General features: G+C 39.9%; 1 protein-coding gene across 3 annotated transcripts; it reads left to right on the top strand.

Moving 5' to 3' along the window:
- The first annotated feature begins 628 nt into the window (after positions 1 to 628).
- On the top strand, positions 629 to 13,224 carry p2ry13 (purinergic receptor P2Y13). Of its 3 annotated transcripts, none has more exons than XM_067366115.1 (4): positions 629 to 944; positions 5,712 to 5,899; positions 7,813 to 8,522; positions 11,145 to 13,224. In XM_067366115.1, the coding sequence occupies exons 3-4, from the start codon at positions 7,821 to 7,823 to the stop codon at positions 11,484 to 11,486; spliced, it is 1,044 nt and encodes a 347-aa protein (XP_067222216.1). In that variant the 5' UTR covers positions 629 to 944; positions 5,712 to 5,899; positions 7,813 to 7,820; the 3' UTR covers positions 11,487 to 13,224. The 3 variants fall into 3 exon arrangements, with proteins under 3 accessions (XP_067222216.1, XP_067222214.1, XP_067222215.1); XM_067366114.1 differs by lacking the exon at positions 5,712 to 5,899 and adding an exon at positions 6,652 to 6,746 and having other exon boundaries at positions 630 to 944; XM_067366113.1 differs by lacking the exon at positions 5,712 to 5,899.
- Positions 13,225 to 14,730: the final 1,506 nt, after the last annotated feature.

The following is a 14,730-nucleotide window of genomic DNA, read 5'->3' as shown; positions in this document are numbered from 1 at the left end:
CACAGGGATCAACAAGATTTGGCATCACAATGACACAAAACATGTTTAACATTTTTTTATAGTGACTCCTTCTATTAGGTGACATGGATTCAGAAGATGTTGCCCCTTCTATTCCCTCAATGACTAGCCTCGTCTTGTTCAGTTCCAGCTCCTCTGCAGGTGTGTGCCGGTGGTGTGTATGTGTGTGTATATAAATATATATATTAAAATAGTATTTCCTGTTTCACTTCTTTATAGGTTTCTAATAACAGGCTCTTCTCAGTAGAAAAAGTGTGCACACGCAATTATCTTGACTGGATCAAATTAGTGGGATTGCTTGAAATTCAATTACCTTTTGTGAAACCGTGCCCTTATTTGTGAGGAACAATTACACTGACATATTTTAAGATGTATACAGCTCAAACATGCATTTTAGTCTGCAACTAATCTCAAACCTTGTCATTGAAACCTGGGGAGTGAGTGTGTATATATTTGTTTCTCAACAAATTATGCTCAATGTGTTTTTATGGACTCTGTGCTCTTTTTCAACAGACATAACCTCAGTGAACAGAACTTTACCAGCACAATGTCAAGGCTTTATTAATTTATGGACTAAGTGCTTTTTTGAGAATTCTAAACTGATTCAGAAAACTTCCGCACAACTGCACTGCAAAATAAGAGAACAATAAGACACAAGACATACGATTTTAGCTGAATGTGCTGCTACTTAATAGGGCAATTGCTATAAATGGGTACATTTAAGTAGGTCTACTGAAGCTTGTGGTTAGGTATAAATACAACAGACTCTACTAGACTCACGCTAGATTCTGCATTTAGCTTCAGTCGCATTTTCTGGTAAAAAGCAGTGCATGGAAGTTTTGAGGAAACGACACAGAATTAAACGCTGAGGAAGAATTACACAACTGGACTCCACAATACTGATATGATCCACCTTCATGCTAAAGGTAATTAAAGCTTTAAATACATTATTACTAAAATGTTATGTTTTAATATAATGTAGGGTAAAATGGGGCTTAAGACACACCTCAAGAATAATGTGTTTTACTCTATAGAGTATGACTGCAGAAAAAAATACATGTTTTTATTAAACACTGATGGATCAACAGATTTTGTGTGAAAATAAATCATAGAAGTGGTTTATTTGTATAAAATCTTATAAATGTAAAAGGTGGTGATGGGGTCTTTTACCCCTCAGACACACGGGGCAAAACACGCATGGGGCAAAAGACACAGTATTGATACAAATACTTTAGCTAGAATAATATGTTTTTAATAATGTCTACGTTAATATTTGCTCAAAACAAACACTTTAGCTAAGTTTGTACTATTTTCGTTTTATTATGCATTTGTGTTCAATAAATATACTCTCATTAAAATATGTTCATTTTAAAAAAAACTGAAATTATTTGTCAAAGTCTGGCTTGGTTGATCATGTGATCTATTAAAGGGTTAGTTCACCCGAAAATTGAAATTCTGTAATAACCCTACTCCACATTTAAGATCTGAGCTGAATTTTGTGCAATCTAGTGGTTTAAAAGAGAATAAAGTCAAATGTGCTTTTTTCTTGTTGAGTCTTTTGCCTTTTGTACCCTACTAAAATGTTAGGCAAGGATCTGTTTGCAGCTCTTAATCAAAACAGGAAGGAAATTAAAGTATACAAGAAGAATACAATCCAAAGGGGAATAAAATCCTTCCAGCTGCTTGTTATAATCACGCTTAAAGTCTGTGTGAAATGGAAGAGATAGTCTTTACTTCCCTATTGTGATGTATATCTGAGTCTCGAACAAGAAACAAATGTACGGTGTGTCCTTCAGCAATTGATTGGACAGTTGGATCGTTGTGGTTTGCTATTAATGTGACCTCAAGTTCTTCCAAATGTTGATCAAGAAGTGCAGGAGGACACAAGGATCTGCAGCTTTTAATAAAGAAAATAAGCACAGGGAATAAACTACTGGCAACGAAACAGGGAAACGAGGGCTTAAATACACAAGGGTTAACAAGGAAACATCTAGAGTCACAATCAAGGGCATCCAAAGAACACGAAACAGGAAACCCAGAGACAAAAACAAGCCTACAACATAAAAATCAAAACACAAGAAAAAATCCGGGAACATGTTTAGAGAAGTGTGTAGCAGGAGGGGAAGTTATTTGATTAAACCTTATGAGGGAACATGAATTTAAATAATAATAATAATGACGTGAATGGATAAATCATTTATATAAATACTGCAATATTCCATAAATAAATAAGAATTGTACATTTTGATTCTATGGTGACTTTAAAGGGCAAATGAGAAGACACTTTACCTGCTGCTAGATTACCATAAACTTCAGCAATATTATTGAGTTGACTGTACTGACACTATTGGATGAGAACGTCTTAGGATGCATATGCGACCCGGTTAACTGAGAAGAGATGCGGTGTCTTGGTACTGATGATATGGGGATCAGTGTGACTGATGTATGATGCACGAAAAAGCCAAAAATCAAATATAGGGCTGAGGGCTCTTCCGGCAAAGGAGAGAGGAAGGTGACTCTCCGGGACTCCCATTGCTGTGGAGCACAGAAGCTTGGGGATCTTTCCTGGTTTATTGTCTTAGGCAGTAGCGCACATGGGGTTGACACGCTTCTGATTCCAGCTGGGTTGGGACACTCTTTGGTTATTAATGTTTTATTTAACCTCACAGCTGACATAACAAATGCAATACTTGGAGTAAGATACACAGATGATTAGGTTTTGATGTCACTACCAGGAAATAACCTGATTTATTAATAAAGTCTTGTGCTGCCGGGTTTCCACGCAAACCAGAACAGCTGGTTATTTCAATAAGCTGATTTCTTGTGAACATGCTCAATATACGTTTCTGGGAAAGTAATTTACAGTTAACAAATTAACCTATAACACCAATTATCATTTCAGTGATCCTGACTGTCCATTCCAGTCAACTTTTGTCATTTGTGGTGGACAAATCAAACCAATCCATTACAGAGGTGCACATGACAGACTCAATGACTGTCGAGTAGGACTGTGAAGCTGCTGGGAAAGGAAGTGCAACGTCTGCTGGCCTTTTTCACAATGGAGTCTTAAGAAACAGTTTGGCTTTCAGTACTGAAGTACACATTTGGTAATTTTGGAAAAACTGCAGTTGTTAAAGGGATAGTTCACCCAAAAATGAAAATTTGATGTTTATCTGCTTACCCCCAGTGCATTCAAGATGTAGGTGACTTTTTTTCTTCAGTCGAACACAAATTATGATTTTTAACTGCAACCGCTGCCGTCTGTCAGTCAAATAATAGCAGTGATTGGGAACTTGAACAATAAGAGTCGAAAAAACTTCCATAGACAAATCAAAATTAAAACCTGCGGCTCGTGACGACACATTGATGTCCTAAGAGACGAAACGATCGGTTTGTGCGAGAAACCGAACAGTATTTATATAATTTTTACCTCTAATACACCACTATGTCCAACTTCGTTCAGCTTCTGGCTAGTGAGGTCTGATCGCCAGAACGCGTTTTTTGACCTCACTAACAGGAAGCTGAACGGAGTTAGACATAGTGGTGTATTAGAGGTAAAAAATTATATAAATACTGTTCGGTTTCTCGCACAAACCGATCGTTTCGTGTCTTAGGACATTAATGTGTCGTCACGAGCTGCAGGGTTTCATTTGGATTTGTCTAAGCAAGTTTTATTTACTGTTATAGTTGAAGTTCCCATCCACTGCTATTATTTGACTGACAGACGGCAGCGGTTGCAGTTAAAAATCATAATTTGTGTTCGACTGAAGAAAAAAAGTCACCTACATCTTGGATGCCCAGGGGGTAAGCAGATAAACATCAAATTTTCATTTTTGGGTGAACTATCCCTTTAATACTAGAAGTGGGAAGCGTTCTGAAGCACAGAACAGAAAAACAAAAAGTGAAAATGGAAAAACAATGCTCTGAAATGTGTCCAAGTGGATACACAGAAAAAACGCTTACATTTTTATCACTGTAAGTCTTGAAATCAACATTTAACGTTGTTGCCTGAGAGGGCAAAGTGATTAACACTCATTCCTGTTCACGAGTTCACACTTGATCACAAATCATCAGAGTATGTGTATTTGCCGTGTTGTCCGATGGGAGTGCTCCAAGCTCTGAATTCGGCCGATCCCAACGTACTCCCCCTGTATCCCTGGCTGGGATAGGAACCAGCCAAAAGTGATCAGTCGGGGTGGTGGAGGGATGCTGGAAACTGATGAGGAACATAGGTGATTTGGCTATTTATCCCACATAGCAAATATTGTCTGGCCCAGCTCCGGGTCACACTACTAGTTTCTGTCGGCCCAAATACAGCAAAGAATGACGGCCCTGGGATGGCCCAGATCTGGACTACAGACATGAGCCACACATGAGCCGTAACTGGCCCAAATCTCGACCAACTGAGCCTCCAAACTGAGCCTCCCACCACCAAGCACAACCTTTTTGGGCTCTTCACCCTATCCACTCTTAGGGACAACAAGAAATCAAAATTGTAGGGCTGGGACAATAAATCGTTGAAGAAGTGATTCTTGATAAATTCTGAGATTCGTCACGATTCTCTCTCAAATCAATTCTGAGCTTAGTTTTTAACAGCAGATGGCATTACATGCTTTTAAAAAAACCTCTACCTCCTTGTAATTCCTTGCACACAACACTTGAACCTAAAATAATCAAGTTTGAAACCATTGAAGCGAATTACAAGGGTGTTTGCAGTGGGCTGTTCACATTAATCTCATGTCATAAAAGCTTTCTGAGGTGTAAGTACTTTATCAGACTCGAACGCACGAGCGCTCTTCTTCATGAGCATTTGAGCATGTGTTTAAAAACTAGCCTAGAGCGCCATCTGCTGTTAAAACTAAGCTCAGAATCGATTCAAGAGAGAATAGCGATGCATTTGGAAAATCTCAGAATCGAGATGAATCAATTCATTGTCCCAGCCCTACAAAACTGACCATTCTTATTTTTTTCCTTTACAGAATTTTACAGTGTTTAGAAATGATTTATCCGTGCACATAATTATTTTTAAAATTCATATGCCCTTGTAATCTTTAATGAAAAACATGAACCTCTTTTCCCCTCTAAATGTTCTCTTCATGACATTTGTCTCGGACACGTCACTACCAGCTGCAAAATGCCAACTTCCTACAATTCAATCAATTCCTGAGGACAAAATCAACTCCCGTCCTACATTTTTTCTAATTTTAAAAGCTGTTCGACTTGGATATATGTCACAATAGGGAAGAAAAGACTTTCACAACTTCTGTTTTACGCTGACTTTAAAAGGTGCAGTAAGCGATTTCTGAGAAACGCTGTTGAAAAACAAAAAAAAAGCGTGAATATTTGCTAAATGTCTGTTCTGTGTGTGCTGAAGAAAATTGTGTTTGTACATAGTCCTGTCTGTGTAAAGAGAAGAAAAACAGAAGTGGATCTAACTGGGGATGAGAAAGATCAAGACATTTGGCCTATCACTCATCACGATAGTTTATAAGTTGCACGTTTTTTAAGTCTTGTAAATTTATACATTCAAGTGCAAGAAGATGCAAAAGGGAACTCTGTGTGCTAACACTGAATGGAGTTTTCTTTCACATCTTCTTGCGCTTGAATGTTCTGCTTTGCCGACCACACCGTGGTCTCATCTCCGCTGGCTCTGTCATGGTCCCTTGATTCTCTGTGGTCTCTTGCTCTGCCAGTTCCCCTTTGGACCCATGCTTCATCATCTCCACCTTGGTGATCCCGTCACCATCTTAGTGGTCTTCTGCTCATTCTGGTCCACTGTGGCAGTCTCCTAATCTGCTGTGGTGCTCTTCTGCTCAGCTGAAGCTCTCAGGTTCTCTTGCTCCACCAAAGGCCACCCAGTATTCCCGTCCCCTGGCTCCAGGTCCACTGATCTTCATGCTCTACATCTCTTTGTTGTTCTCCTAGTGTGGCTTATTCTCTGAATATCTCCTGCTCTCCTTGATTCATCTGTCAGTCTGTTATTTACCTGTTTCCAACCTTCAATAAATGGCTGCAGTTGGATTCACAACCATTGTGTGTCTGTGTATCTGTGATAATTGCTTCCTGTTTCCTCTCACTGTGTCCTTTTGCAAATAGACGTGTTACCAACTATATGTAAATGAATATGGATGATTTTTCCCAGGAGTGAATAACAAAGTTCCACCACATCATATGATGGGCAGCCCACTGCAGCAGAACAGGAAGCTAGACAGGAAGAGTAACTGACTTTACTATGATGAGAAAAGTCCTCTGGGCAGCAGTTTGTAAAACAGGCATGTGTGTGTGTGCTTAACTGTGCATGTGCTTGTGTACATACTTATCAAAAGTTTAGGGACAGTCTCCAGCAGTGAGCTAAATCTGACAAAAACCTCCCACGAGGGACATCCGGGGATATCTTCAATTGGGGAAACAAACAAACAAACAAACAAATAACAAATATAGCATATAATGTTAGCAATATCCAATGATATATAAGTATATACTTAAAAAGTTTTTAAGGGTAGAGTTAGAATGGGTATTAGTCTGTAGTAATTATAGTTATAAACTTTATATAAAACCAATAGAAGTATATGATATATCCACACTCTTTCTGTATGTGTGTGTGTGTGTGTGTGTGTGTGTGTGGCTGTACAGAAGTGCAGAAACACACTGCGCTGTGGATGCAGCTTGCGGAAGGCGTTAACACATTTATTAATTCCTCTTTGAGCTTTGCCAAAACGCTTTTCCTGGTGAGTGTTTGTTCTTGCATATATACATTTGAAATTGTATTATATGTATTTTTGATTGTGTACGTCTGTGTTTGTTTCCACTTTCCCCCCAAATGAATTGCAGAGTGCCAAAATGATTGCCATTATAAGCAAAATGATATACTTTAATGCGTTTTGTTTAATGCTGTTTTATATACATGTTATTTCTGGTTTCCTTTTCATGTCATAAAAATATTTTTTCAATAGATTTAAAGGATTAATTCACTCCAGTATTAAATTTTCCTTGCTCAAGTAATTTACTCTCCTCCATGTCATCCAAGATGTTCATGTCTTTCTTTCTTCAGTTGAAAAGAAATGAAGGTTTTTGATGAAAACATTCCAGGATTTTTCTCCATATAGTGGACTTCACTGGGGTTCAACGGGTTGAAGGTCCAAATGTCAGTTTCAGTGCAGCTTCAAAGAGCTCTACATGATCCCAGACGAGGAATAAGAGTCTGATCTAGAGAAACCATCGGACATTTTCTAAACAAAAAATCAACATTTACTTTTTAACCACAAATGCTCATCTTGCACTGCTCTGTGATGCTCCACGCATGACGTAATCACGTTGGAAAGGTCATGCGTGACGTAGGTGGAAGTACCGATCCAGTGTTTAGATAAGACTCTTATTCCTCGTCTGGGATCATGTAGAGCTCTTTGAAGCTGCACTGAAACTGACATTTGGACCTTCAACCCGTTGAACCCCAGTGAAGTCCACTATATGGGGAAAAATCCTGGAATGTTTTCCTCAAAAACCTTCATTTCTTTTCCACTGAAGAAAGAAAGACATGAACATCTTGGATGACATGGAGGAGAGTAAATTATAAGGAAATTTTAATTCTGAAGTGAACTAATCCTTTAATGGGAACAGGAGATCCGTTGTAAAGTTCAGGGTAAATCATTTGTTGTATTTGTGTGTCTCCCCATAACTCATGAATTCTCCCAGTGAGCATGAATACTTATTCTAGTAAAGCCGTTTGTAGCAGTATGTGGATATTACTTGACTTTCCCAATGCTGCGTTCAGCTCTATTGATGTTTTTCCTCCAGGCATCAAGATGAACGTGAGTCAGGTGAACACTTCACTCAAGTGCGAGCGGGACACTAGCGTAACGTCCATACTCTTCCCTTGCCTGTACGCTGCTCTCTTCCTGGTTGCTTTTGTGTTGAACAGTCTGGCCGCCTGGATCTTCTTCCAAATCCGCAGCAGCTCAACATTTGTTGTGTACCTGAAGAACGTAGTCATGGCCGATCTGTTGATGACCCTGACCGTGCCTGTAAAGGCGTTGACCGATGCCGGGTTGGGTTCCTGGCACCTCCGGGCTTTTCATTGCCGGTACTCAGCTGTACTCTTCTATACCACTATGTACATCAGCATCCTTCTTCTGGGATTCATTAGCTTGGACCGCTACCTAAAGATTGTGCATCCGTTCTGGAAATGTGCTCTGCAGAGGGTCGGGGTGGGTCGGATCCTGTGTGCAGTTATCTGGGTGGTTATGCTGTCGCTGGCTCTGCCGAATGTCATCCTGAGTAACCACATGCCACCGATCTCTGCTGGTGGTAAGCTGCGATGCACCAGGATGAAGGGGAAGATGGGACTCATCTGGCATGAAGGTTTCAACTACTTCTGCCAGGTTGTTTTTTGGGGAACGTTGGCACTCATGGTTGTCTGCTACACCTTCATCAGCAGGAAAGTGTTTGAATCGTACCGTGCATCACAAAGCAGCAGTGACACCGCCAGCAAACAGACCACATCTAAGGTAAAGTGCTCTTTCTTCAACCTCTCTTATGCAGACACTGAAGTTCTGATGCAGATGGTAGTCATTTGGGATTAGGAAGAGTTAGAAAATGTGTACTGCCTGGTGTGCCTCCAGGATGAGGGAGGTGAAACACTGACTCAAGAATTGGAAATGATATTGATTAATGGAAACATAGGCTCTGGCCCTCGAGACCACTCTCCTGTAAAGTTTAGCTCCACCCTGATCAAACTCAACTTCCTAGTAATCCTGAAGATCGTGGTAAAGTGTGTAACATGGCTCTGCGGTGATTTCAAGACATTACTGTGTTTGTTTGAGCAGCCAACATTGTCAAATTCTGACATAGGTTTGGTTTTGATACCTCAGTTCAAAAATCCAATAGACAATCCAAATGGGTTTCAATCATTATTTCTTAACAATTCTAACATGGAGCAGCTGAATAACCTTCTTGATTCAGGCAGAGTTGTTTTACTGTGCTGGAGTAATTATACCTACAGTGGATCTAAAAGTCTACACATCCCTGTTAAAACAGCTGGGTTTTGTGATGTATGTGATGGCTATCTCCCGTATTCTCCATCCTCCATATTCTCCAGAACCTTCTGGTGTCTACTAGAAAGCTAAAAATGAAGAGAAGTTCTCCTTTCAGCATCACAGTGATCAAAAACATATATATATAAATCAACAAAAGAATGGCTTCAGCAAAGAAAGATGAATGTTTTGAAATGGCCCAGCCAGAGCCTAGACCTGAAACAGTTCAGGCTGCATGATTTTAGTCTGATTTTGCCTCAATCTGCTTGATGTAGGGTGTTGTGGGAATTCGTAAATGACAGTAGGCATCAGGACGCAAGATTCAATCATTTCAGCTTGTGTAGTGTGTCATTAGAAGTGAAAGTATTTGATGAACGTATACTATGTGCGGAGAGCATTCGCTCAATATCATTATCTAATTTTTGATGGAGGTGGCGTTTAGCGGCTTTTGCATCTGAAGTCTTCAACTCAGTTCTCTTTGGAGGAAATCCAAATATCCATGCAGTTAAGATAAATGTCCACTTTTGGGCTTTTCTGACAAGACAGAGCAAAACATGCTGCTGTTCATTGTTTGTTTATAGCATCTTCTGTCAGCATGCCCGTGGTTAAAGACGGCAAGAGATGAATGCTCGGGTAGCAATGCGTGACACTTTTCTTGTCCACAACACGACAAGATTTTAGGAGTCAAAATCATATAATCTGACACAGTGACTATCGTAACCGACAAAAATACTGTGTAGTCTGAACTCGACAAGTTCTGATATGATTTAATTTTGTTTAATTTTTTGACATCATGAAAACCAGCTGTTTTAACAGAGGTGTGTAGACTTTTTATACCCAGTGTAAAGTTATGTAAATCCTGCCAGGAGACACACACAGAATAATGAACACCAGCACCAGCCTCGATATGCTTGAGATCACCACATTTACCACAAACCGCTTCTGTGGATTGTGAGGACACACTTTAAAGGGCAGTAGGTTAAACCCTTCAGAGTTTCTTTCTTGAATTAAGTGTGAGAAAAGCTGCTTTTCCACCGTCAGGCTGAACGTTTCTACGAACGGTAAGTAATGGTTCCAGTTATCTTTCCACTTGAGCTTGGTTCGGCTTGGGGTGATTATTAAACCGCTCTCAGTCCGAAATTCTAATGACGGTTGGCTAAAGCCTTGCTATACTTTGTTTTTTTACTAGTGTACATGTACAGTCGAATGCACAGCCTTGCAAAGTAGACTTCATTTGACTCGTACGCGTACAAAAGCGTTCGGCACATGCACAGTTTTGAGCAATGTCTCACCACTAGTTACAACCCATGTAAACATCTTTGTATTCTTTCATGCTAAAATTGTACAAATGAGAGTTTCTAATCTCTTCACACAATCCCTCGTCTATGTAGGCCTCCATTGTCACAGTAGCTCGCATGTGTTCCGCCTTGTGGATACACTAATTACTGCAAAAAAAATAAAATGTGCATGTGCAACCTGCTTGTACATGTACACAGTGTTACAATAAGCCAGCGGTGCGCGTACTCTTCTGATGATGAAACTCACGTTGCACACTGTTCGCTGACCCCCATCAGTTCATAGCCTGTGGGTTGCGCCCACCTCTCATGGTCACCATAATTTTGCCAAGTAAGACATGTTCCTGGATCAACATCTTTGTTGATCCTGGAACAACATTCCAATCAACCAATCAGATTTGAGGGACAAGTTTACCGTTTATGTCAAGTTTAGGCTTGCAGCCAGGGTTAGGTGCTTCTACATCAATGCTATTCACCTATCTTTCCCCTCTGATTTTAGGGATAACTTATGGGTAGGGTTAGGTTTAGGGGTAGGAATAGGGTTAAGATTAAATTTTCAAACTGGAATGTTGTTCCAGGACCAACAAAATATGTTGATCCAGGAACATGTCTTATCAAAATCACAGTGACCCACCTCTCGTATAGCTAACTGCTCAGAGATATTGCTCCTTTATAAAGCTTCAGTGTAGTTAGCAATGTTTGTTGTGAGTTTGCTTCTTAGGCATTACATTCTGTGTTTGACAAGATCCAGTTTCTGGTGTCCAGCATGCTAACCAGTGCTAAACTGTCCTCTCCTCCACAGGTGTTTGTGGTAGTGGGAGTGTTCTTCGTATGCTTTGCACCGTTCCACCTGGCCCGAATCCCTTACACCCTCAGTCAGACCCGGAGCACTTCTTCCCAGTGCTGGGCCCAAAACCAGCTGTATTTTGCCAAGGAGATGACACTCTGGATATCATCAACTAACGTGTGTCTGGACCCTCTCATTTATGTGTTCCTGTGTCGAGTCTTTCGCAAGAAGCTGACTGCCACACTGAGCCGCCGTCCGCTCCCACACGGACTGGGCTCTCTGACAGAGTCCACCACCAGAATGGAGATGCCCAACAGAGGCCACTGTAACACCAATCTGGATTTAGGTCATCAATAACACCCTTCTACTCATCCTGTGGCTGTTATGAGGTTCCAGGGTTCTTAATCACTATTTTTGTCCAGGAAAAATACCTAAATGTATCTATAAGCTTGTTTTCAAGATGTGGATATTTTCATTGGAGCTGTTTTTTCAGTGTATGATGGAGCAGAAATAACAGAATATAAGAAGACTCCCTCATCTCACAGTACCACACGTTGTCTCGCAATCATTTGGACACACTTTACTTTAAGGTTTCATTTGTAAACAGTATTTAACTACATTAGTTCATTAGATAAACACCTGTACACCACTTAACAATATTAGATAATAATAATAATTTGCAATTAAAGGATTAGTTCACTTCAGAATAAAAATGTCCTGATAATTTACTCACCTCCACGTCATCCAAGATGTTCATGTCTTTCTTTCTTCAGTGGGAAAGAAATTATGGATTTTGAGGAAAATGTGATTACGTGATTTGTGGTTAAAAAGTATATAATATTATTCCTCGTCTGGGATCATGTAGAGCTCTTTGAAGCTGCACTGAAACTGACATTTGGACCTTCAACCCGTTGAACCCCAGTGAAGTCCACTATATGGAGAACAATCCTGGAATGTTTTCCTTCATTTCTTTTCCACTGAAGAAAGAAAGACATGAACATCTTGGATGACATGGAGGAGAGTAAATTATCAGGACATTTTAAATCTGAAGTCAACTAATACACTATCAAAATCAAAAGCTATATATAAGGATACTATTTATTAGACCTGAGCTCACATAAACTAGCAATGAATAAATACTGTAACAAATGTATTGCTCACTGTTAGTTAACTAATGTTACCCCATGAGACCTTATTGTAAATGGCCACTAAAAATGTCATAGTAAAATGTGTTTTACAGCGTTTTCTGGCAGCCTCATTTTTAAAATTTGACACTTTTGTGATACAGTATATGTACCAACCTTGAGCGTCAGCTCATGAATTATATCAGTGTTAGATCAGGGTTATTTTCACTGTCCCCATTATCAGAAAGCACAGCAGCTGTTATTTCCCTTCAGTTATCGGGCCCTCACTGCCTCCTCTTCCTGTGAGAGCACTTTCTATTTGGGCATCAGTGTCAGCTTAGTATGAATTATTAAAAGTAGGAGGAAATTAAAAATGTCCTGAATTTACATATAATTATAGCTATTGTGACCAACATAAAAAAGAGAAGTGGAGGGTTTAATAACAGTGGTTCTGAAATAAAGTTTGTGGTTAACTGTACTTGAATATAAATTAGGACTACCGACTACAGTTGTAGCGATTTTTGCCTTTGCTGAACAGAATAAACATGTTTTAATGTATATGTAGGCAATCATTTCAGTATTTTTGGGACTTTGTGCTCTTTTCTCAGTGGTGGCAAATATACATGATCCCACCATCAGTGCAGTCAATGATGAGACCGGAATAACCCGACAGTCTTTCTAAAAGATCTTGTGAACGACATGCTTTTAATTGTCCATGATAACGTGAATGAGCACAGATGGGAATATCACAATAACTGCCACACTCCACTGAAAGGATGTGAGTTTACACACTTGATAACTGGACAACAGTTGTAGTCCTTATCTATCAAATTGTTAGCAACTTATGCTGTACAGTAACTTAAAAGAAAGCCCTAAGGGAACCACTGACAATCCTCTGTGTAAAATCATTATTTTCTAATGCTCACCTTTCCTCAGTGTGTTCAAGGCCAGCCGATGTTTCTGAATAGGATCTTTTCACCTGTGGCATAAGATAATAAATAAATCACTGACTAACAAACAGAATCAGTCCCTTTACACCTTCAATATATACTGACATATTTTTCCTTTAATAAAGTCACATACCCAATCAGTTCAGAAGATACTTCTCACACAGTTGACTAGTATATATGACTAAGACTTAATGTTTTGTATGTTTATGTTCATTTCAAATATAAGATCAAGACGGAGCATTCTCTGCAGTAAACACTGCTGTTTGTGTAACTAGATTTGACGATATTATTGATTCAGGGTCAGTGAGTAAGAAGTTGCAGTGTTATTGTTGCAATATTATTGCCACAGTCTGTTTTTTTCATGGAGTTCAGACTAGAAACAGTAGATGGCGGTGTTCCCCTGAAAACAGTGGACCTGCATGTGTTGAAGGCAGAAAGAGTGTCTTTGCTAAAGCCATGTTCTCCTGTTAGAATAAAGTCACTGTGGAGAGAGTGTCCAGCTCAATAATGCCTATAGATCACTCTGTTAAAGGGGAGGTTGATTTAACTTTAGTTAGTGTGTAATGTTGCTGTTTGATCATAAGCAACATCTGCAAAGTTACGACACTCAAAGTTCAATGCAAAGAGAGATATTTTCTTTTACAGAAATCACTTTTTAAAGACTACAAAAAACGGCTGGTAGGGACTACAATGAGCTTCTTCCTGGATTAGTGACATCACAAACCCTAAAATTTACATAAACCCTGCCCCCGAGAACACTCAACAAAGGGGGCGGGGCCATGTTGGGCTGCTTTAGAGAAGAGGAAGAGTTGCTGTAGTCGAGTGTTGTTCATGCCGTCATTTTACACCGGACTGCTTCACAAACGAGGGTCAATTCAACACAAAAGATGAACATGACGGCACATGCTAGTGGATGAGTTGAATCAACTCCACAGCAACTACATCAATTTATCCACTAACCATTCAGAAACGTCTAAAAGTTGTAACTTCTTCCTGAGTCTCTCCATCAGTGTCGACTCCGGTTTGAACAATGTAAGGCTGAACACTTTCCTCATTTTGGCTGCGTGAGATTCTCCAGCTTTGTTGTTGTTGAGCTGTTAAAGCTCCGCCCTCTTCTGGAAAGCAGCAGCTCATTTGCATTTAAAGGAACACACCCTAATAGGGGCAAATTTGACAAGTGTTCTCGGAATTATTGTAAATAGTTTCCTAGATAAAAATTGCACATGAACGACCTCCCATTTTGAAAATTGAATGCGATGAGCTCGTAATCACAAATTATCACATTTCTGCTAGCACATGACGGCAGCATAAAACACACACACTGCATGATTAAGTGTAAACGTCTGGTAAGTTATTGACAGAAATGAGAGAAAGCCTAATGTCTGCTCTGAGGGAATGCACGGCCTCTCCGTCCGACAGATGCCAGAGTATCGGGTCTCTCTCCGGCCGGCTGGATGTTCTTACACACACCTGCTTCAGTGGACATGACAGCCAGAGCCTGCTGCTCTTCAGTCAGTGAACTTCTGT

The sequence above is a fragment of the Chanodichthys erythropterus genome, chromosome 17 (genome assembly GCF_024489055.1).
Source record: "Chanodichthys erythropterus isolate Z2021 chromosome 17, ASM2448905v1, whole genome shotgun sequence".
In the NCBI taxonomy this organism is placed as follows: Eukaryota; Metazoa; Chordata; class Actinopteri; order Cypriniformes; family Xenocyprididae; genus Chanodichthys; species Chanodichthys erythropterus.
The sequence above is the reverse complement of the archived record's forward strand: the minus strand, read 5'-3'. Positions and strand labels throughout refer to the sequence as shown.